General features: G+C 45.4%; 1 protein-coding gene across 10 annotated transcripts in view; it reads right to left on the bottom strand.

The window, feature by feature from the left end:
- PDE4D (phosphodiesterase 4D) overlaps positions 1-22,300 on the bottom strand; it is a 606,101-nt gene that overhangs the window by 99,116 nt on the left and 484,685 nt on the right. For 9 of the 10 annotated variants that reach the window (XM_028749380.2, XM_077936364.1, XM_077936354.1 and 6 more), the window contains 4 exons: positions 13,885-14,076; positions 8,522-8,558; positions 6,580-6,653; positions 5,571-5,620 (listed from right to left, as the gene is read on the bottom strand). In XM_028749380.2, coding sequence (XP_028605213.2) covers positions 5,571-5,620; positions 6,580-6,653; positions 8,522-8,558; positions 13,885-14,076 — 353 coding nt within the window. Of the gene's footprint in view, positions 1-5,570; positions 5,621-6,579; positions 6,654-8,521; positions 8,559-13,884; positions 14,077-22,300 lie in introns of those variants that run through there. The other variant, XM_077936363.1, reaches the window with a different exon arrangement.

The following is a 22,300-nucleotide window of genomic DNA, read 5'->3' as shown; positions in this document are numbered from 1 at the left end:
TGGCTATTCATCTGCTGGATTTTCGGTGCTTAGTCAAAGTGCAACTTTTTTCCAAAGTTGTTTTATGCTTGTTTTCTGGCTGCTGCACATGTTTTTTTTATCTTTTCTTTGACTAGGTTTTAATCAAGCTGCATTTTGTTTTGGTGTATGTTTTAAATTTTTAAAAGTGATTTGAATGGCATTTTCCCTGGATATACGCCACATTTAGGCACCATCCCGATGGCAAAGAACACAGCCTACACAGCCTTGAAATAATAAAAATAGTGGACTATTATTATTATGTTGTTGTTGTTGTTGTTGTTGTTGTTGTTGACAAACTGAATGCACAATGTGCTCACCCCTAGCACCTCCCTCAGGTGAGGCACATAGAAAAGGGCATCTGATGAAGATCACAGAGTCTGAGCTGGTCCATGTGGGGGAAATGGTCATTATTGTTATTATTATTGAGATAGTGGGGTCCTGAACCACCTAAGACTTTATAGATCAAAATCAGCCATTTGAGCTGAGCACAGAAAATACCCAATAAGTCATAGTGCAGTTGGGAAAATGCCAACAAAAAAGAAACTTTAATGAAACCTCCTTAAGCCTTAGCATTTTGTTTTATTGCTTCAGTGCAAATCATGGTCATGATCCAGTCAAAGTCAAGCATCAGAATCCCATTGGTCTGGAGGGAGAGTTAAACCAAGTGTTTAAATTTCTACCATTGAGAACAAATGAGGCTTAAAAGTGCTTAACTCTGGCTGGACTGTGCCCAACACCGAAGGCTTTATTTAATAAGCACGCTTCGGTGAACCTAAACTATGACTCACTGGAAGGGGGAAACACCTTTTTGGCTGGAGAGCAAAGAAGACAAGTCAGTAAGATTTTAAAGAAGATACAGAGCTGGGGCATGCTGTGAGTGGCGGAATATGCAGGTGCTATTCACAGCCTGCAGTTACCACCAGTACAAACAACAGAAGAGGGAAATGGGGTCAGCAAGTGGGGGTGGTCATGGATCAGAAGGAATGGGATACCCCCCTTATTGAGAATGCCATTGGGCACACCAGCGGGGTAGACTGCGGTGGAAATAGAAGCTCCAGGGCAGCAATTTAGACCAGGAGAAGCCCCCATGGGAAAGGGTTAAGTACAGCTCCCCTGCACTAAGCCCTCTCCCACCACAGCCGACTTGAACTAAAAATAAACAAATCAGTCACAGATCTCCCAATATTTTGCCTTGTTCAGCCTACAGCTTTTCTGTAACAATTCTGCACAAACATCCAATGGAAAATACTCAGGCAAAATTCAGATACTAGCTGGAGATACTATCAGGTTCCATGAGGTGTTTCACTATTCTGGGCTCCCTAATGAAGGGCTCCAGACTTTCTTTATTCCCCTCTTGTCTTTCCTGGCCCTGGCCGGCGTTGCTCTTAATTTTTGCCCTTCTGGCCTCAGACAAACGGAGACCTCACCTGTACAGCTGTTTCTCTATCCTGGTTCCTTGGCCTGCAGAGGCAGAGCAACAGCAAGGAAACTTACTAGCAGCAAAAGACGGCACTTCAAACACCTCTGGCAATAATCTGTGAGGAAAGCTGGCGCCAAATTTCTAAATTGGTGTAGGAAGGGGAGGGAAGCCTGCACCATCCCTTCTGCCCTCCTTGGCGCTCTGCCTTCATATAACGTGCATTGCCACAACTACCAGGGTTTTATGTGCCCCGAGGAGAGATTCTATGCTTGTGCCACTCAGTCTGTTGTTATGGTAACACCTATAACATCAAATGCAGCATTATGACTAGGGATGGGCCCACCAGTTCAGGCAAAGGACCATCTGAGCCAAACCTCTGGTACGTCTCACAGCTTTGGGTTGGCTTCGCATTTCCTTCAGCATGCTGGAGCCAAACCGTTCAGGCACCAAAGCACACCCGTTAATTTGAAGTCTAGGCCTGGTAAAACTGGTAGGTTTTCTGACGGAAGTGAAGGAAGGCATTACAGAGGCCTGTGTGATTCTTCCAGAGGAAAATTGGTACTAAGTCCCATACTGCCTCCCTTTTTAAATAGTTTTTCCAAAAGTCCCTTCTAGTTTGCAATGCAGTTGCAATGCAGCAATAAAAACCACTTATTGCTTATGCACACAAATCTTTTAAGTTGCCAGGGACTCCAAGGAATTAAAATAAAGAGAAAATGTTATGCTGGTATCTAATTTAAAGGACTACAATAAACCTTCAGGCTACAGCCAGTGCTTTTTTCCCTTAAAAAACTGTTTAGGGGTGCTCTCATTTTGACTCAAGAAAATCACCATTTTATAATTCAAATCAGGGAAAATAAATACAGTAAATGGACAAAAGTACAAAGATTCACAAAATGTTTAGGGGCATGCGCACCCCTGTGTACCCCCAGAAAAAAGCACTGTCTACAGCTGTGGGAAAGGTATTAATACCAACTATACTATAAACTACGAGTGGTTCCACGCTAGCCAAGCATAAGATCAGTTCATACTGATACATGCAATAAATTAAAAACAAAATAACTGCATGGGCTATGTGATTTTTGCTGTGTACACCTGTTAGAGGAATGGCACAAAAGCTGAGAACATTAGATAAGCCTTCTGGATCAGGCCAACAACCCATCCAGGCCAACATCCTATTCTCACAGTCGCCGGCCAGATGCCTAAGAAAAGCCTGCAAGCTGGACATGAGGACAACAGCACTCTGTCCACCTCTGATTCCCAGCATTTGGCCTTCAGAAGCATTACTACCTCTGACCGTGCAGGCAGAGCATGGCCATCGTGACCAGTAGCTACTGATAGCCACCTCCTCTGTGAATTTGCCTTATCCTCTTTAAAAACCATGTAAGTTGCTGGCCATCGCTACTTCTCCCAGCAGCATATTTGATTGGTTTGTCCTGAATCGTCAAACATTTGGCTTTACAATTGTTGTTGTTGCTGCTGCTTACATTTCTATACCACCTTTATCTTCCAAGGATCTCAAGGTGGTGTATGTGGCTCTCCTCCTCCCCATTTAATCTTCCTAAGAACCCTTTGAGTTAGGTCAGGCTAGGTGATGGTGACTGGCCCAAGGTCACCCAGTGAGCTCCATGACTGAGAGGCATTCGATCCCTGCTCTCCAAAGTCCTGGTCCAACATTCTAACCATTCCGCCACACTAGTGTTATGGAGAAGGGCCACAGCACAGTGGTGGAGAACTCGCCTTGCATGCAGAGGGCCTGGCATCTCCAGGTAGAGCTTTCTCACATTATGCATATACCCTTCTATCATGTCTCCTCTTACATGCCTTTTCTCTAAGCTCAAAAGCCCCAAATGTTGCAATCTTCCCTCATAGGGGAGTTGCCCCATCCACTTAATCATTGGGGTTGCCCTTCTCTGAACCTTTCCCAGCTCTGCAATATTCTTCTTGAGGCAAGTGTGATGAGGTGAGCTGGGCGCACCCCCATCCACCAGTTCACACCGCTTCGTAAATTATGAAGGTGCTGAATTATCTTTTAACTCGGGGGTTTGACAAGAAGCTAAAATGTAGCTTCACCTGTATTAACCCGCCTTTGTGGACTCATCTAGACCAGAATTTTAATCATGCATAATATTAAGTGGTAAGCGCAGACGAGGGCATCCTTTAAAAAGTTAATCACAACCATAAACCTGAGAGTTCCTGTCTGTGACAAGTAACAAGGCATTTTCTACACTGATTTAGCAACAACAGCATTTTCAAAGATGGACTTTTCTAGTAACTGAGGGCCAAGCTAGATGAGATGCTGTTCATGCAATTAGCAATAGCAGCGAAGGGCTTTTAAAAAGTAAATTGCAGAAATTGATACCTCAGTCACAGAAAGAACATGGGGTGGTGGCCAAGGGTTAAGGCATCCTACCTCTCTCACCAGGTCCTGATTCGGACTGGTACAGTCACACACAGTACGAATCTACTTTTTAAAGCCACATAAGGAGACCAGGTTGTTGGCCCATTCAGTCCAGCATCCTTTTCACATAGTGGCCAACCAAAAACCTATGGGAAGCCTGCCTGCAGGACCTAAGCACAAGAGTCGTCTCCCCACCGGCTGTTTTCCAGCAACTGATGCTCAGAAGCATATTGCCTCTGCCCATGGATGTGGCTCATATCCAGTCAGCCTTACCCTCCACTCAGGCCGTCCCTAATTGTGTGAATGGTGTCGCATGTAGTTTGGGCATCAGACTGGCAAACACTTAATTCGCTCCCAGGTGTGTGTAAAGGGGCAGCCACTCTCTCACACAAACATTGCTATTCTATTCCATGAAAGGTGAAATGAGGCAAAGCTAACATATTGAAACAGAAGTTGAAGTTTCAACTACTGAAAACAATGGGGTCACCAATCTGCCATGAATGTTGGAGGATTATCACCATCATCATGACTTCATGTAACTGATGCAGTTTTCAAAAACGGTGTCCTGAGCGCAAGGAGGCCAAATGGCTGGTAGTTTCTAGTTCTTCATGGACTAAGCATGTGCTTACAGTAGCTCCAAAAGTGCACAGAACTTGCACATACACGCGTCTTGCGATTAAGTAGCTGGCACCCCCTCCCTCCCCAGGCTTGTGCTCTGGGCTGGACTGCTGGAGGAACCGCATAACCATACCTCCACCCACACATCTGCAAGCAACCTTGTGGTCATTATTGGAGGGCCTTCTTCAGTTGCCTCCCCCATGAGAGGTCCGGAGGGTGGCAGACAGAATGGGCCTTTTCTGCGGTGGCTCCCTGTTCGTGGAATGCTCTCCCCAGGGAGACCTGCCTGCTGCCTTCATTACATGTCTTTAGGCGCCAGGTGAAAACATTTCTGCAACCAGGCATTTGGCTGATAAACATCCCATTGCCTTTTGCATCATGTCTGTGGGCAGCAGGCCCAGCTATACGTTAGCAGACCTGGAGCTCTGCATTCCTTGTTTGCAATATTTATACCCCAGTTTTCATTTCTCAGTGAAAATACAGGCAGAGAACAAAGGGTTTTCCAGGTGGTGTCCCATCCAGGCACTAAACAGGCCCAACTCTGGCTTAGTTTCAGCAAGGTGGGCTCCCTGTCATGTTCAATCCCATTGAAATTATTGTCCCAACCAGCAGGCATACTGGGAATAACAGCTGTGAGTTGCTCATCATGCTAATTTCCCACAATGCCTCAATGCAGCACCACTCCGAGGCATTGTGTGAAATTTTAAATGGGAGGCGGCTTCCCAGACCCAACCACTACCACTGCATGAAGGAAATTAAATTGTAGCACACCTTGGCTATCACAGAAGTGGAAATGCTATGGGCTAAGAGAAGCCTTTCATGGGCTTTAAAAAATGCTCAGTTAACACATGTCCACAAGTATTTTACAAACCAACTATGTATCATCCAGACTATAGAAAAGTGTGGCCCAGAGCTTTCCAAACCGTGTGTCGCGACACGTTAGTGTGCCGGCTGCAGTGTGTAGGTGCGTCGCGTAAACGCTCCTCACACTCCTCCCAGAGCTGGAAAGGGACTAGTTTAACCTCTGGTTTGCTAGTAAAACTGAATTATAAAACAATACAATCTCATTGAAAAGGTGTGACCAAATCAAGCCACATTAAGTTGTCTTACCTGTTATGGTTGCTTTGTTGATGGATGGTTGGTTACACATGGGTGACCGTCTGATAGAAAAGAGGGGAGGGGGGAATGTAAGTCGTCAGCATAAAACCATTTTTATCAGTGTCACTGGTGATTTTTTGGGGAGGGGGGTAGGGATCATGACATCAGCACAGAATTAAGCTGCCACAGGCATAAGGAAGGGAATGGGGGAATTGAACATGTGGTTGCAATTTCATCTGTGGCCATGCATTTGATGCCACTTGCAAATTTGGACTCGGTGGGAAAAGGTTAGCATGGACAGCGCAGCACATGCATTTGGCCAGAAGCCATTCCAAACCTAGAACTAGCAGCTGGCTCATCATGTGTACAGCTCACTGCAGTGACCTTTGTCTATGCTGTTATGTATCAGTGTACATCAGCGCACAGCCATGCTGGCTGAGACTCATGGGAGTTGTAGTCTGAACATCTGAAGGACACCAGGTGGAGGAAGGCTAGCGTACGTGGTAGAACGCAGTCATGACACAAAATGAAGGGAATTGTTGACAGTTCTGCTGGTAGCTGCTCATTCAGAAACTGCTAAATGGTGGCATTCCGCAGCAGGCCTGTCAACAGATTCACAATATGCTCAGGTGTGGTCCATTGCTCTGGCCCAGAAATTGACCTGTCAAGTCAGGGCAGCCAAAGGCAAGAGGAGTCCTTTATCCTATTACAACACCCGACATCCATTCATCTTTCATATGAGGCAGGGTGATCAATTGAGACCACCTCCTCAGACCTCCAGAAACATCCGCAGGGACTTATTGGACTAGACTTAAATGTGCATTATAAACTTGTTCTATGTAGTGGTTCTTACTTCAAGCTGCTGTTATGCTTTTCCCCCCAAGAAATGACAGACTAGCTGCTATGGTTGTTGCTTATTGTATTTTGTATTAGGTTTTATTATATGTGGAAAAAACAATAAAGCAAAAATGAAAGGAGCATTAACTCAAAACGTTAGGAAGGAGGAAAAGGCCACACTTACTTGCTAGGTGCTCGGTCCGGCAGGTTGGTTAATGCAGCAAAATTATTCCGTACAGTACGTAAGCTGGCCAGCACCTGTAGCAAATAAAGTGGATGCTTCATTCTCAGTTTCACCAGGTGTGCTACCCATCTCTCTCTGCTCCATTGGTCAACAAGCCGAAGGCTTTCTAAACAATCTCTTAAAACTTTCCAGGATTATTTTGGTGTCTGAAGCCTTTGACCGTTACTTCACAATGAAGCTTTTGAACTGCAAGAACAATCATTTTGTCGCTTTCCTTCTCACAAAAGAAGCCATTATTTGTTTAAAAAGCAGCCTTGTTCAAAGAAGACAAAAATTCTGTATAAAACACTCTTTGTTTCTCTGAAATTACAGCGCTTTGAAAAGAATAGTCTACTGATGTCCACTGCCATTTGCACCAGAATTATCCCAGCAGTTAACAACTGCACAATAAGATCCTCTCACACTTGACATTCATATAAAGTTGTTATCAAATAAATCCACGTCACCCTGATTTGCTGGCACCAAACAGGTGTGTAGGTGTGTGTGTGTGTGTGTGTACGCGCACGCGCGCACACACACACAAACATTGGAAGCACACCTTAAAGTACCTGGACTGGAATAGTACTTCTAGTGATCTAAAATGGCAACAGTTTGGGGCATAGAATCTCAAATGCACTAGTACCTTGCACATTCACAAACTGCTGGTGTGGCACTGCTGATCACTTGTGTTGGGGCAGAGATGGCAAACAGTGTGCCCTTGCTTCAGACCCTCATTAAGAGGTGCTTTGCACCATCAGGGCTCACCATGCTTCAAAATCAGTTCACTGAACAGCATGGCAGTCTGATGTTCAAAGAAAAGAAGTTTCTTTTTTAAGGAAACTCCCACCTACCCACACTTCCGCTGGGTCATTGCGTGTTCTTTGTGTGAGCCTATGCAGCTCCTTAGAGAGCCAGTTTGATATAAGAACTAGCATGTCAGACTAGGACTAGGGAGAGCTGGCTTCAAATCCCCACACAGCCATGAACTCACTGAGTGATCTTGGGCTGGTTCTGAACTCTCAGGCTGGGACACACCATGCGCTTAAAGCGTATCCCCCTCCAAAGGATCATGGGAACTGTAGTTTGCACCTCACAGAGCCACAGTTCCCAGCACCCTTAACAAATCACAATTCCCAGGACCCCTTTCTGGGGAGGGGTGTGTGCTTCAAATGTATAGGGGGAATGCAGCCTCAGTTTAGTGCAGGCTTCCTCAACCTCGACCCTCCAGATCTTTTTGGCCTACAACTCCCATGATCCTTAGCTAGCAGGACCAGTGGTCAGGGATGATGGGAATTGTAGTCTCGAAACATCTGGAGGCCGAGGTTGAGAAAGTCTGGTTTAGTATTATTGTGAGGATAAAAACTGAGGCAGAATCATGTCTACCCCTTTGAGTTCCATAGAGGAAAGGTGGGGTACAAATGTAGCAAACAAATACAGTGGTATTTGTTTAAGAACGGTTTAAGCGGTTTAAGAACAGCCCTGTTTGTGAACTACTTGGTATACGAACCCCGCAAAACCGGAAGTAGTGTTCCGGTTACCGAACTTTACCTCGGTCTACGAACGGAATCCGAATGGTGGAAGGGCACCAGTGGCGGGAGGCCTCATTAGGGAAAACGCGCTTCGTTTAAGAACGGCTTTGGTTTAAGAACAGATTTCCGGAACGGATTAAGTTCGTAAACCGAGGTACCATTGTAAATAAAATTTAGATGGTAGACACCATCAGATTTCTTTCTAAGCACCTCTAAGCAATACAAGTTAGCCATGGAAGTGGTTCCATTTCAGAATGTTATTTTTGGAACATCATAGTAATAATAACAAAAGCTGTAGCTCATCCAAAGCCTGAAAACAGTTCCCCCCGTTTGATCCTTTCATAAATGGCTACATCATGGCATGTGGAGCCTACCTGAGCAAACGGTGTCACAATCAAGTCATCTCCATGTCTGAAAAATAAAACAAACAGCAAAGTAATCAGTATCAGATGGCTTTGCTCCCCTCCATCAGGTTCAAAATGATACATGATTCTTTATTCATCTTGTCCTCAACTACTTCCTCACCGTGGATTCATTCCAGCTGCGCTATCTGAAGTAACTTTGGGGTGGACAAGCACCTATGACTCCAGTGTGGCTTTTTTAAGACTTGCACACAGCTGTAGAGAACAGATAAATGAGCAAAGATTGAGTGCTCAGGGTTGTGTTCCTTTAAACTCAGGGAAATCCTGCATCCCAAAAGAACAAGCCAGGCATGCCCTGGCAGTTGGTAGCGCCCACAGTTACTTTTCATTGGAGAGGCCAGCCCACTGGAACACCAAAAGTGATTCGCATTAAGTGTTAACGAACGGATAACCATTTGCGAGGTTCGGACAAGCTAGTAACCGCAGATGACAGGGAAGTGTTTCATAGGCTAATAAAAACCCAGTAAAACTTTTCAACTGACTCACATGTCCTCAGTGTTACAGAGAGTGTGCTGTTGCTGGAGCAACGGTACCCACATCACACTGTGACGTAGGAGTAAAGTTATCAGGGTGACGTCTCTTAGGGGGGAGGGGGAAGCAAGGAGGTCACCCAGACTCTTGCAGGGGGAAAAACACCTTCCGTCAAGCCCAAAGTATTTATCACGCTCATATAAATAAAACTGCAGAGTAACACAAAAGTTGGCACATGGGTTACATAGGAGTCTTTTCCTCTTAAGTTACTAGGGTCATTGGCTAACCTAAGAAGGACGTCAACTGGAGAGATTACATAATATAGAAAATCACTCATTTTTTATTTATTTGTTAAATGGAAATGCTCTCGAAGTGTGAAACATTCAGGCCAAGCTTTCCAACGCATTCTCACAAACTCCGGCAATCCATAATTGAATATGAATAAGACCTGCCAAAACATGCCTTGGGTAGATTCCAAACAGAGATAAAGGTGACAATTCTGTGAAGAGCAACTGCAAGGTTGCAGCCTATGGCTCCATCTCTGACTGTGAGGGAGGAGGAACCCTCGTAAAGGAACGCAAATTGAACCGGTCCTTGTGCTGTCGAGGATGAAAGACATGGTTCTACTTAACCTCTGATACACAATCCTAGGATGGTGCTGTTGTGGTTTACATTGATGTCCTGTTTTCTCCCCCGTTACCTGCTCTGCAAGCCTCTGCAGGCATCCACAGAAGATTCACAGCTATAGAGGATCATTGGAGCAACAACTAAACTCTGGTTCTATCATGAGAACGAGGCAGACATATGAATAGCTCTTTTAACAAGCAAATCAGACCTTTCTTCTTGTTTCTGCTCACAGCAAGACTGTGAGATAGGTCAACCTCCTTTCCATTTTACAGACTTCTTGAAGCCACATAATAATTCCGTGCTCAAAATAGGGGGATGTAAAACCAGACTCTGTAAATTCAAGTGAGACCCTAGGGTGGGCTGAAAGGGAAAAATGCGTTGCTCATGACCCAACATGGCAGACTCTCAACATCTAAACAAAATCAAAACCTCTAGGAAAGACAAGAAAAACAGAACTACCTCGCTGTTTCTTAAGCAGGCACAAACATGTTCACATGATTTGGCCTAACCCTATAATCACCACACCAAGCTAGAGGAAGTCTGGCACCAATGAAGAGGCAATACTATATTTAAATGGTCTTATGAAACATACATTCAAACTGGCTATTAGAGACATGACAAATCAGCTGAGAGTTAAGTGCTATTAAACCCAAGAGTCCATTAAATCCATGCTAACTGCTCTCAATTTGAGAGGGCACCAACTATCAGTCTGTAGGACTAATCCAGCCCATTGGTTAGGGAACAGTCGCCAGTCACAGAATTGTAGAGTTGGAAAGCGCCGTGAGAATCATCTACATGTAGTCCATCTCCCTGCAATGCAGGAATCTTTTACCCAATGTAGCGCTTGAACCCATGACCTTGAGATTGGGAATCTCATGCTCTACTGAATTAGCTATATGGGAAGTGCAAGTGCCAAGTGTAGTGACACTCATGGGTAAAGAGATACCCTTGCTGTTGCCCTGGAAATCATCCAGCCATCTTCTGACAGATCCCAATCTACTCCCTGCCTGCCTCTGATCTTGGTAATCAGGCAGCACTCGTCAGTCTCCTGCAGGGAGTCACTGTGGTCGGACTAGATCCACCATCAAATCTCCAAATCATTTTCTTTATTTTTTTAAAAAAGGAAGCAGCTCCACCAGGGGTGGGGAATCTCTAGCCTGCAAGCCAATCATGGTCTGCCAGGGGATTCAGTTTGGCCTGCCAGGTCAGTTTCCCCAAACCAATGGTCCCCCAGCCATTAGCAGACATCCCTTGTGACTTCCACTAGATGGGTGGGAGGGTGGGGTTAAATCTGTATCACTGGCTACATAGAAGGAAAGGGTTTAAGGTCAGTGAGAAAGAGGAGGATTGGTTTGAGAAAATATTGAATTATTTGAGTAGGTTTGAGCAATTTGGGGCAATTAAAATGTTAAAAGTTAAATAAACCTTGTGGAAGGAGGAGCGTTAAGGTATATAGAAGTGTACATATGGTTAATTTGAATATGTTACTATTGAATATTATTGAATATGTAGTTTACTGAATATGTTTATTATTGAATATTGTATACCCAATGTATCAGCCGCCTGGGGGGTTTCATTGTTTGTGTTTTGGTGGCTGGTTATATATATATATATTTGCTTTCGTAGATTTTCACGGGTACAGGAATGCAGGTTTTGGTGTCCTCGGGTGTCTTCCCGTGTAAAAGTTGGGGTGTCTAGGCGACGTTTCGACGAGGTCTCACTCGTCATCTTCAGGCTGGTGCTTTCGGCTTCTTGTTACTGGAACAGAGCAGGATCTCAGTGTTTGAGTTCCTATAAATACTGTTGAGGGGTGTACTGCACCCCCCTGCAATGCTGCACCCCCCTGCAATCCCTACACAGATCTGGCTGGCACAGGCCACAAAACCACAGCTCGCCCCTATACACGAAGCCAAGCCAGAGCACAACTAAATGCAGTACAGCCATCTTCTCAGAAAAACTCTTCACAAAGTTCAAGAGGTCAAGACACAAAGGCTTTAGCAACTAATCCACACCTAATGACCCACCTAAGTGGTACTCAGGATATCACTCAAGAAATCACTCAAGATATCCCTCAAGCAATTAAGGAACAAAAGAAGAAAAGGCACACTAGCCTGGGAACTTCCTCTCTGCCCAGAACATTGGAGGCTATACACCACACCCCTCAACAGTATTTATAGGAACTCAAACACTGAGATCCTGCTTTGTTCCAGTAACAAGAAGCCGAAAGCACCAGCCTGAAGATGACGAGTGAGACCTCGTCGAAACGTCGCCTAGACACCCCAACTTTTACACGGGAAGACACCCGAGGACACCAAAACCTGCATATATATATATATATATATATATATATATATATATATATACACACACACATACACACACACACACACACACACACACACACACATATATATATATGTATGTATCACTGGTTCTGCAGGAGTGCATAGCCATAGAATTGTAGAGCTGGAAGGGACCAAGGGACCCTGAGGGTCATCTAGTCTAACCCGCTGCAATGCAGGAATCACAACTAAAGCATCCATGACAGATGCCCATTCAATATCTGCTCTAATAATAATTTATTATAATAATAATAATTTATTATTTATACCCCGCCCATCTGGCTGGGCCTCCCCAGCCACTCTGGGCGGCTTCCATAAAAACCACAAATACAGTAAAATAAATCTAAAAAAAATAAATCTAAAAAGACTGATAGATATACATACCACACATACATATCACAAATATTCATTTGCTTATGTTTTCAAAAGGTCAGATTAAAAAGTGTATCCACCATGCTCAAGTCTGTAGACTAACATACCATATATATTTTAAATGTGTTTAAGGGAGGGGGTGGTTACGGGCTTTTTATTATGTCTTTTGTGCTTTTATCTTGCCTTTGAATGCTGTGAACCACCCTGAGATCGATGGGAGAAGGATGCTATACAAAGCTAATAAATAATAACCAGCACAGCTGCATTGTTCCGTTTACCCTGAACAAACGTAAACATGATGTGGGACCACACCCACTAGCCCTTGGCTTCGTGTGTTTGGCATGACCTGCAAAGAAGCCCACTGGCATATGACATGTGTGTGCACAGGCTTTGCACAAGCAAGGAGATTCCCTTGAACTTCCTGACAGTAAGAGCTGTTTGACAGTGGAATTTGCTGCCAAGGAGTGTGGTGGAGTCTCCTTCTTTGGAGGTCTTTAAGCAGAGGCTTGACAACCATATGTCAGGAGTGCTCTGATGGTGTTTCCTGCTTGGCAGGGGGTTGGACTCGATGGCCCTTGTGGTCTATTCCAACTCTATGATTCTATGATTCTATGAATTTGGACCCTGCGGTGGCAAAGCACCTGCCTTGAATGCAGAAGGTGGATAGCTCAGTTGCTTAGAGCACGATGCTGACAATGCCAAGGTTGCAAGTCCAACCCCGTAAGGGAAAGTTGCGTATTCCTGCATTGCAGGGGGTTGGACTAGATGAATCTCAGGAACCCCTCCCAACCCTATGATTCTTTGAGTTAACCCCCCTCTGTGAGAAGGCTAGTAAACAACCTGTCTGAAATCGGCAGGAGCCGCTGACAGTCGATATACAGACCATACTGAGTTTATGCTTCAGTTTTGTGTGTTCTGATGAATAAGCAGCATCCCAGATTGCACATACAGAACCTACACACTTTGCACGTCCTTAGGGTAGAAAAACAGAATTGGAAGGTACTTCGTATGTCATCTAACCCCTTGCCAATGCGAGGGACCCCTCCCCCCCCCAGCATCCCTTTATAGGATAAGGTGGCCATATGGCATCTGCTTAAAAACTAATGAAGGAGAGCCCATCATCTTCAAAATCTGTCTGTTCCCCTGAAAAGCAGATGGAAAATCCAGTAAGCTTTTCCTAATGTTTAGTCTAAATCCCTTTTCATTTTATTCAGTATTGTGTAAAGACAATGTCTTCCTAATCCACTACAGGTGTCAATCAGCTTAGTTATGCTAGGCCGATTGTCCTGTCGCTGCTCATTTTGCATACATTTAACCAATAAATTGTATTTTCACATCCTGCACCTTGACTTGATTCCACTGTTTTCAACCTTTTATCGATTCCTAGATAAGCATGATAACGAAGGATGGCGTTTCTTGCACCTGATGAAGCAGATTCTAGACCACGAAAGCTTATGCCATGTGAATTTGAAAGACCTTTCAGACACGGCGTCAAATACTTACATATCACTGGCGATGGAGGAGTTCCTGGACATAGACTTTGGAGAGAGGTCATAGTCGCTATCGGACCGATAGAGGAAGGATTCCCTCCGTTGACTGTGAACAAAGTTAGCCTGGAGAATGAGCCCCGATCCGGGGCTTGTCATGGGATCCAAGGGACTCCGTCCCGATGAGGTGCCATTGTCGACGTCGAAACTGCAAGAAAGGAAGAGAAGTTCAACACCACAGAGCTAACAGATCTGTGAGCCACACACATGAAAAAAGCTACTACCAAGGAACTCTTCTGCTACTTGGAAATCTCTTCCTCCTGGACAAAACCACAGCTGGTCATCAAATTAATGGCCAGTGTCCTAAGCACATTAGAAATCTTGATAACAAGAAATTACAAAACGAAAGGGAGGCACCACTATAACAACAACTTCCTTCAGTGCAACTCGCAAATGGGAAGAAAGCATTTTTATTTACTTAAGCTCAGCTAGATGCCATGGCAAATTGCACCTCTAACGTGCTGGCAGCACTGGAAACCTTGTATTAGATAAAGTGTCCCTTATTGTCAGTTGTACTTCCTGCAGACAAATATGCACAAATCACAGCAGTGCAGAAGCTGAGACCTAGTTTCCCCCCAACTGTTGGTGATGGGGGAAGCCAGTGGCGGGACTGTTACCACTCCCAGGATGGCATGCTATGCCACCCCAAAAAGGATGTTCTAAACTAGCATAGAAAACTAGAATAGAATCATAGAACTGTAGAGTTGGAAGGGTCCCGTGGGGTCATCTAGTCCAACCCTCTGCAAGGCAGGAATCCAGCCAATGAAACTGTTACATATTTGGGGGTAAACCCTAGAAATTAAGAAACGCCAGGGTTTTGATCGATTGGGATATGGATTTAAGTGCAGAACTGTGCTAGAGAGGGAACTTAGGAAATCCCTGGGCTGGCTTATGCAAACCAACCTGGTCCAGCTATGGTTATAAAGAGTACAACAGAGGCCATTAACAGTACAAAGGAACTTCTCCACTTGCTCCCAGGTGTGAACAGAGACTGTGGATTTGGGAGGTTGCCAAGTAACTGCTGGAGGGGGGGAAGGGGTTTTCTGGGAGGAAGAAGAAGGGGAGAAAGAGCTGAGGTCTATCTTTGAGGTAAGCAGCCTGAAGGTTGCCTCTGCAAATGTGTATGCGGTAAGACAGGGGTCAGCAACCTTTTTCAGCCGTGGGCCGGTCCACCGTCCCTCAGACCATGTGGTGGGTCAGACTATATATTTTGGGGGGGAAATGAATGGATTCCTATGCCGCACAAATAACCCAGAGATGTATTTTAAATAAAAGCACGCATTCTACTCATGTGAAAACACCACGTAGGTCCCACAAATAACCCAGAGGTGCATTTTAAATATAAGGACACATTCTACTCATGTAAAAACACACTGATTCCCGGACCGTCTGCGGGCCGGATTGAGAAGGCGATTGGGCCGCATCCAGCCCCTGGGCCTTAGGTTGGTGACCCTGCCGTAAGATCTGGACTCCCCCCATGCAGACCAAAGGTGTAAATAGGTGAATGAACCATATTTCCTAAAGCACAGCAGTATTTGTTCTAGTCTTGCTGGCACTTCAAGGAGCCACTGCTGCCCGACTTAAGCACGGTTCAGAGGGAGCAGGGTCTCCTCCTCCTCAGGCCAGAGGTTTCACAGCTGGCTCCCTCAACTCTTCTGCCGTGGACTCAGGCAGCAGGAAATGGGAAGTGTCAGGGTCAATACTGACGGCAGTAAGTTTTCTTCTTCAGCCTCCTGACAAGTACTTTTGTCATCTGTCCCATAATCCCTTTTACAGAAAATGCAAAATCTTCATCCCAGAAGGTTGGACCTGCAACTTTCTACAAGAAAGCTGAGATTGCTGAGCTGTGGCCTCCTGTGCAAAGGAAGGTACAGACAGAGCTGCCTCCATCCACAGAAAGGAGCAAGGAACTTATTGCAGGTAGAAAATGCATGTGGGCATTGGAGTCCTTGTGCCCACAAGAGGGCACTAGATGCACTTGACTCAGCGCTGCTACAGTAGAGCACCATTCATTTTCAGTAAGCCTTGGATGTTTACTATGCTGCTGAAACAAGAGAGCAATCTAAGCACATTTTAAACTTATCCATTCTATGTACTCCTCAAAACTGAAACAGGATTTTGAAACACAACAGCTGCAGCAAATACACTTCCATGTACTGTATTTATCGCTCTATAAGACATACTTTTCCCCTCCTAAAAAGTAAGGGGAAATGTGTGTGCGTCTTATGGAGCGAATGCAGGCTGCGCAGCTATCCCATGTGAAGCCTCTTTAGGGCAGCGGGGAGCCTTCATCCTGCTGCCCTGAAGAGGCTTCGCACGGCTATTCCAGAGGCCAGAACAGCAAGAGGGATCGCTGCGCAGCGATCCCTCTTGCTGTTCTGCCTTCTGGGATTCAGAATATTTTTTTCTTGTTTTCCTCCTCCAAAAACTAGGTGAGTCTTATGGCCTGGTGCATCTTATAGAGCAAAAAATACGGTATGTAGGTACAGTTATTTGTTTTCAGCTAAGGCCCAATCCATGCAAAATGACGTCCAGGCAGGTGGCCTTAGCTTCCTCCGCCCATCTCTCTTCAGAGCGTTGCAATCACACTATTTGCATCAATCAAACCGCAAGAGAACCCACTCCAGAGAAATAGCTCCCCACACCTGCATTGCTATAGTAATGCATGAAAAGATGCAAGCATTCTTGAGGGCTGAGCTACAGCTTCTTTTTTTCTGGAATTTTACCAAATAACATTTTTTGCTCAGGCTTAAAAGTAACGCAGAACTAAAACTACATGCCCCCCAATCTTATCAATAAGGTTAAAAACCAAACAAAAGGGAAACTGCTATTCATGTGAAACTGCTATTCAAGGTACAGTGGTACCTTGGGTTAGAGATGCTTTGGGTTACAGATGCTTCGGGTTACAAACTCCGTTAACCAGGAAGTGGTTGCTCCAGGTTAAGAACTTTGCCCCAGGATAAGAACAGAGGCCCCATTAGCGAAAGCGTGCCTCAGATTAAGAACCGTTTCAGGTTAAGAACGGACCTCTAGAACAAATTAAGTTCTTAACCCGAGGTACCACTGTATTGCAAATGGGTCACTGGCAATTGATTCAGGGTATGTTTGTTTTTTAGCTTACGAAATTTTTCATGGAAAGAGTAAACCCTCTTGGAGGAAAACCTGCAAAGTGGTCAATTTATAATCTGAGACATGAACACACTTGTTTCACAAAGCTACAACATGGAACACCTGCAATTTGCCAGTAATCCAGGTGTTTCTGTTGCAGTACAAAACTATGGACACTAGATGGAAGTCTAAAATAAGGAAACTAGCTTCTGGCAGATACATTCGGATTTTGATTTAATACGGTTTGCTTCCAGACGGGGGCTTAATACTGTAAAAGCGCCATTCAGATATTGCAAGCAGGTTGTTGGCAAATGGGACTACTTTTTAACTCTTCAGAAGGAATAAATCTGGATTAAAAGCGGAGCGGGGATACAGGCTAGTATTTTGACGCTGGCACCATCATGTGGATGCTGCGATAAAACAAATGCATGTATGAGAAGCACCCAATTGACAATAAACACCCAGGTGGGGCTGGGAACACCCCCAATCTGAAACCCTGAAAAGCCACTGCCAGTCAGTGTAGACAATACAGAGCTACATAGCCCAATGATATGATGCAGCACAAAGCATCTTCTTATATTCCAGTGTACTTCCAACTGAGATGCTTTCTCTGACCAGTGAATAGCTGCATTCTGTACAAATTTCACCAATTTAGAGGATATTTAGAAAGCCATATTTGTGGATGATTGGCTGATGCCTTGGAAAGTACTACAATATCCATAAAATGACTGGTGAGTCCAGCCAAATGGTTGGTTAAATGGTTGGTTTATTGGGTGACAGAAGTCCGCTCACCTCTCTTGGTGTGGTGGCACTGCTGGACAGAAGAGTCTTCACTGGGGCCCTGATGGTGGAATTCAAACGGCATTGCCCTTCCTGATAGGAGGCGGGGCATAAGCCCCCGTCGCCTATCAGGAGCTGGATCCTAGCCTGCACCCTGCATTGGCGAATGGAGATGCGGGATGGGATGTGGGCTATGCCAGGGGGCAGAGCTGACGGTGGGCTTCCCTCAGATCCATCCCTTGCCCATTTAAGCAGCCCACACCTGGGGCACTGCCTGTTTGTTCCTGCGCTGGGTTTCCCCATCCCACCCACCCACGGTTTACGTTGCTAAGTCAATGACTTTGCTGTGGCTACGGTGGTTGCTGTTCTTTACAGGGTCAGGTAGGAATTTGCCCACCGGGATATTTGGTTCTTACCTGGTGGTTTTGCCTACCTCATAGCAATTCATCACAACTGGTTGGGCACTGGGGCAATCCCTTGTTTTGGGCGGAGGGGAGGTCGTAGTCCCAGCCTGCCCCTCCAAACGCTGCGGTATCCTGTTAAAGGAATCCAGGGGGAGTGGCCATGTCCATGTGCCCGGGGGGGCAGGTCCGAAGGAACTCCCCCAGACGGCGGTCCCTGTGGGGGTCACCCTATTTGATGTACGTCTTAGGAACCCCTGCCTGGATTGACCACACGTCACTTTTGGTGGGCAGGCCGGAAGTATTTCGATTGCCCCACGGCCAAGTCAAATCTTTTTCATCTGTATTCAATAAAGTTGTGGCCTGTTTTTACCCCAAACCCAGTCTTATTGGTCTCTTATTTATATGGGTTGGGGTATGGGAAGTTCGATGCCTTGTCCTGCAAGTCATTTTTGTTTGGTTTCAGAATGGCTTGAGGCAAGCTTTCACTAAAATCCAAACCATCTGCATTTGTTTATGCAAAGGTGGCACCATTTCCATGACATGGAGGCATGCCCTGCCCTCAACTTTCCCAGGCCGAATAAGACCATGGCTCCATCTAACTACATACTGTTTGGCAGGAGCTCTCCAAGATTTCAAACAAGGGATCTCCCTGGAGATGATAAACTATTGAACCTTAGACCTTTTGTATGAAAAGCATGTGCTCTACTGCTGAGTTAAGGCCTTCCCATACATTAAAAACTAGGGCAGTCCATCATGTCTCCAGCCGCAGAGTTGAGTGTGCATTATTCCACTGATTGCAGGGGATTGTAATCACCTAGCAATGCTTTAATTGATTAATTGCATGGATTAATTAATTCAAGCTTGCCCCTCTCCTAAGCAAACGAAAAACACTGGATGATTTTGAACATCCTCTGTCGATTCCTAAAGGGCATCAGCTTTACCTGCCTGAACATAAATCAGTTATTCTCCCTGCATGGTCATAAACTTGCAAAGAAGCCTTATCCTAGAGGATAAAAATCCTTTCCTGGTCCAGCGAGCAGGAACCATAGTTTTCCACGCTCACTCTGGTAAGTTTAAAGGCCAGCTCTGCATCCCATGGTTTGAAGTTGCCTTGTTTAGAAATTGACCATAGTTCGCAATAAACTGGCCCTGATGACACAACAAACTGAGGTCCAAGGAAATGGGGAGAGAAGCAGCTGAAGTCCTCCTCTTGGCCATGTGAGAAGAGGAGAAGAAATGATGGAGCACACAAACTCAAAGCTCATGGTGGCTCCTTTCTGCTCTTGCATGTCTTGCTAAGCCATGATGATCTCCGGCGGGCTAGGGACAAAGGTGAGAGCTGTTTCCTAGTTCTGCTGGATCTCTCAGCGGCGTTTGATACCATCGACCATAACATCCTTCTGGACCGTCTAGAGGGGCTGGGAGCTGGGGGCACTGTTATACGGTGGTTCCGCTCCTTCCTCCTGGGCCGTGTCCAGAAAGTGGGGGGGGGGATGAGTGTTCAGACCCCTGGGCTCTCACTTGTGGGGTGCCTCAGGGTCCTGTCCTCTCCCCCATGCTTTTCAACATCTACATGCAGCCGCTGGGAGAGATCATCAGGGGGTTTGGGCTGGGTGTTCATCAGTATGCGGATGATACCCAGCTCTACCTCTCTTTCAAATCAGAACCAGTGAAGGCAGTGAAGGTCCTGTGTGAGTGCCTGGAGGCGGTTGGAGGTTGGATGGCGGCTAACAGATTGAGGTTGAATCCTGACAAGACAGAAGTACTGTTTTGGGGGGACAGGAAGCAGGCAGGTGTGGAGGACTCCCTGGTCCTGAATGGGGTAACTGTGCCCCTGAAGGACCAGGTGCGCAGCCTGGGAGTCATTCTGGACTCATAGCTGTCCATGGAGGCACAGGTCAAATCTGTGTCCAGGGCAGCTGCTTACCAGCTCCATCTGGTATGCAGGCTGAGACCCTACCTCCCCGCGGACTGTCTCGCCAGAGTGGTGCATGCTCTGGTTATCTCCCGCTTGGATTACTGCAATGCACTCTACGTGGGGCTACCTTTGAAGGTGACCCGGAAACTACAACTAATCCAGAACGCGGCAGCCAGACTGGTGACTGGGAGCGGCTGTAGAGACCACATAACACCGGTCTTGAAAGACCTACACTGGCTCCCAGTACGTTTCCGAGCACAATTCAAAGTGTTGGTGCTGACCTTCAAAGCCCTAAACGGCCTTGGTCCAGTATATCTGAAGGAGTGTCTCCACCCCCATCGTTCTGCCGGACGCTGAGGTCCAGCGCTGAGGGCCTTCTGGCGGTTCCCTCATTGCAAGAAGCAAAGCTACAGGGAACCAGGCAGAGGGCCTTCTCGGTAGTGGCGCCCGCCCTGTGGAACGCCCTCCCATCAGATGTCAAAGCGATAAACAACTACCTGACATTCAGAAGACATCTTAAGGCAGCCCTGTTCAGGGAAGTTTTTAATGTGTGATATTTTAGTGTATTTTTGGTTTCTATGGAAGCCGCCCAGAGTGGCTGGGGAAACGCAGCCAGATGGGCGGGGTACAAATAATATATTATTATTATTATTATTATTATTATTATTATTATTATTATTATGCACAGCATATGAACAAGGCCGGTTAGATTGAAAACTGGTTTGGATTCATAAACAGTTTATCTAGATTACTGTCACAAACATTTAGAATTGCAAAGCAATTTCTATAACAGGAATACAACTACAAATATATAAGTTGAAAAAAAGTTTTCTTTTTGTTTTTCCATATGGCATTTGCATGCACAAATATTGCTTTCCCCAGAGATCCCTCAATCAAATTTGCCCACTGAAAAGACAGAAACAATTTCAGTCCCTCGTAATATTTTCACAGCAAAGAAAACATAATTTTCTCACTCAGGGAATGAGAGTTGTGCTTGTGGGTCTCCACTCAGCAAAGAACAAGAAACAAGATTTCAAGTCTCTGGAATGGTGACATATAGTGGGGAGCCAGATTCAGCCTGCTAGGCATCCCCATTTGTCCTGTGACTTGGATTTCAGCCAAGTCACACACACCTGACCTCCATCAGGTCTGGGGAAGATAAGGGTGGGGCTTGGCCAAAAATGGCTGTTATGTACTGAAGTTCTCACCCTGGGCCAGCAGGGGGATACTGTAGATAGTTTTCACTCATGTCCACATATGCAAATAAGGGATTGAAAGTGACGTTCAGTGATTGGATAGTTACAGAAAATGGTTACTGTTGCGTTCTAGTAGAGCGCTATATAAGCAGGCTGGCTGAACCCTTCAGTTCAGTTCTGTTCTGGCCTGTGAATAAACAAGAGCTGTTTGAAGAATCGCTGTGTCGTCTGATATGTTCACCCACAACTTAACAGTGGCTTTGCAGGAATTGCCAATCCCTTGCAAAGGGCTTCCAAAGCACCTGACATCCAGCTGTTTTTTGGATGTTTTGAAAGTGCTGCATAAAGTGCTTTGCAAGCCCTGTGTTCCATGATTGCCAAGCCCAGGGCTTGCAAAGCACTTTGAGAAGCACTTCTCAAATGCCCAACAAACAGCTGGTTGTAAGGCATTTGGGAGAAACAGGTGTCAATCATTCATTTGATGTCATTGTGGCATCAGAAGATTCACCCATCAGTCAAAGCTAGCCTGCAGGGGTGGGCTGGGGTGATAAAAGATCTGGCCTGCTGGGCCAAAAACGTTCCTCATTCCTGATATAGAGTGTACAGTTGTGACTAATTTCACACCTTTCAAAAGAAGAAAAGGTTAAGGTGTTTAGCTACACTGATGGGAATTACTAATTGGGGATATGACAATGTCATGTTATTTATTTTTGCAAAAAGAAAAAAAGCCTTAAATGCTCTAACCTTTCTTCAAAGGAAGGAGTGCTAATCTCTTGATCATTTTGACTGCCCTTCCGCAGCTTTTTCAGAGCTAGAGCTAGGATCGTGGTTATCACCATATCTTGTGGTGAATATGACATTTCCCTGTGTTAATACCACATCCTCCACAATCCTCTCCATCGTATTTCCCTTTGTGAAGAAGTATTTCCTTTGTCAGTCCTGAACCTACTTCCAATAAACTGGGTA

This window comes from Podarcis muralis, chromosome 11 (assembly GCF_964188315.1).
Source record: "Podarcis muralis chromosome 11, rPodMur119.hap1.1, whole genome shotgun sequence".
Classification (NCBI taxonomy): domain Eukaryota; kingdom Metazoa; phylum Chordata; class Lepidosauria; order Squamata; family Lacertidae; genus Podarcis; species Podarcis muralis.
This window is presented reverse-complemented; position numbering and strand designations above follow the sequence as displayed.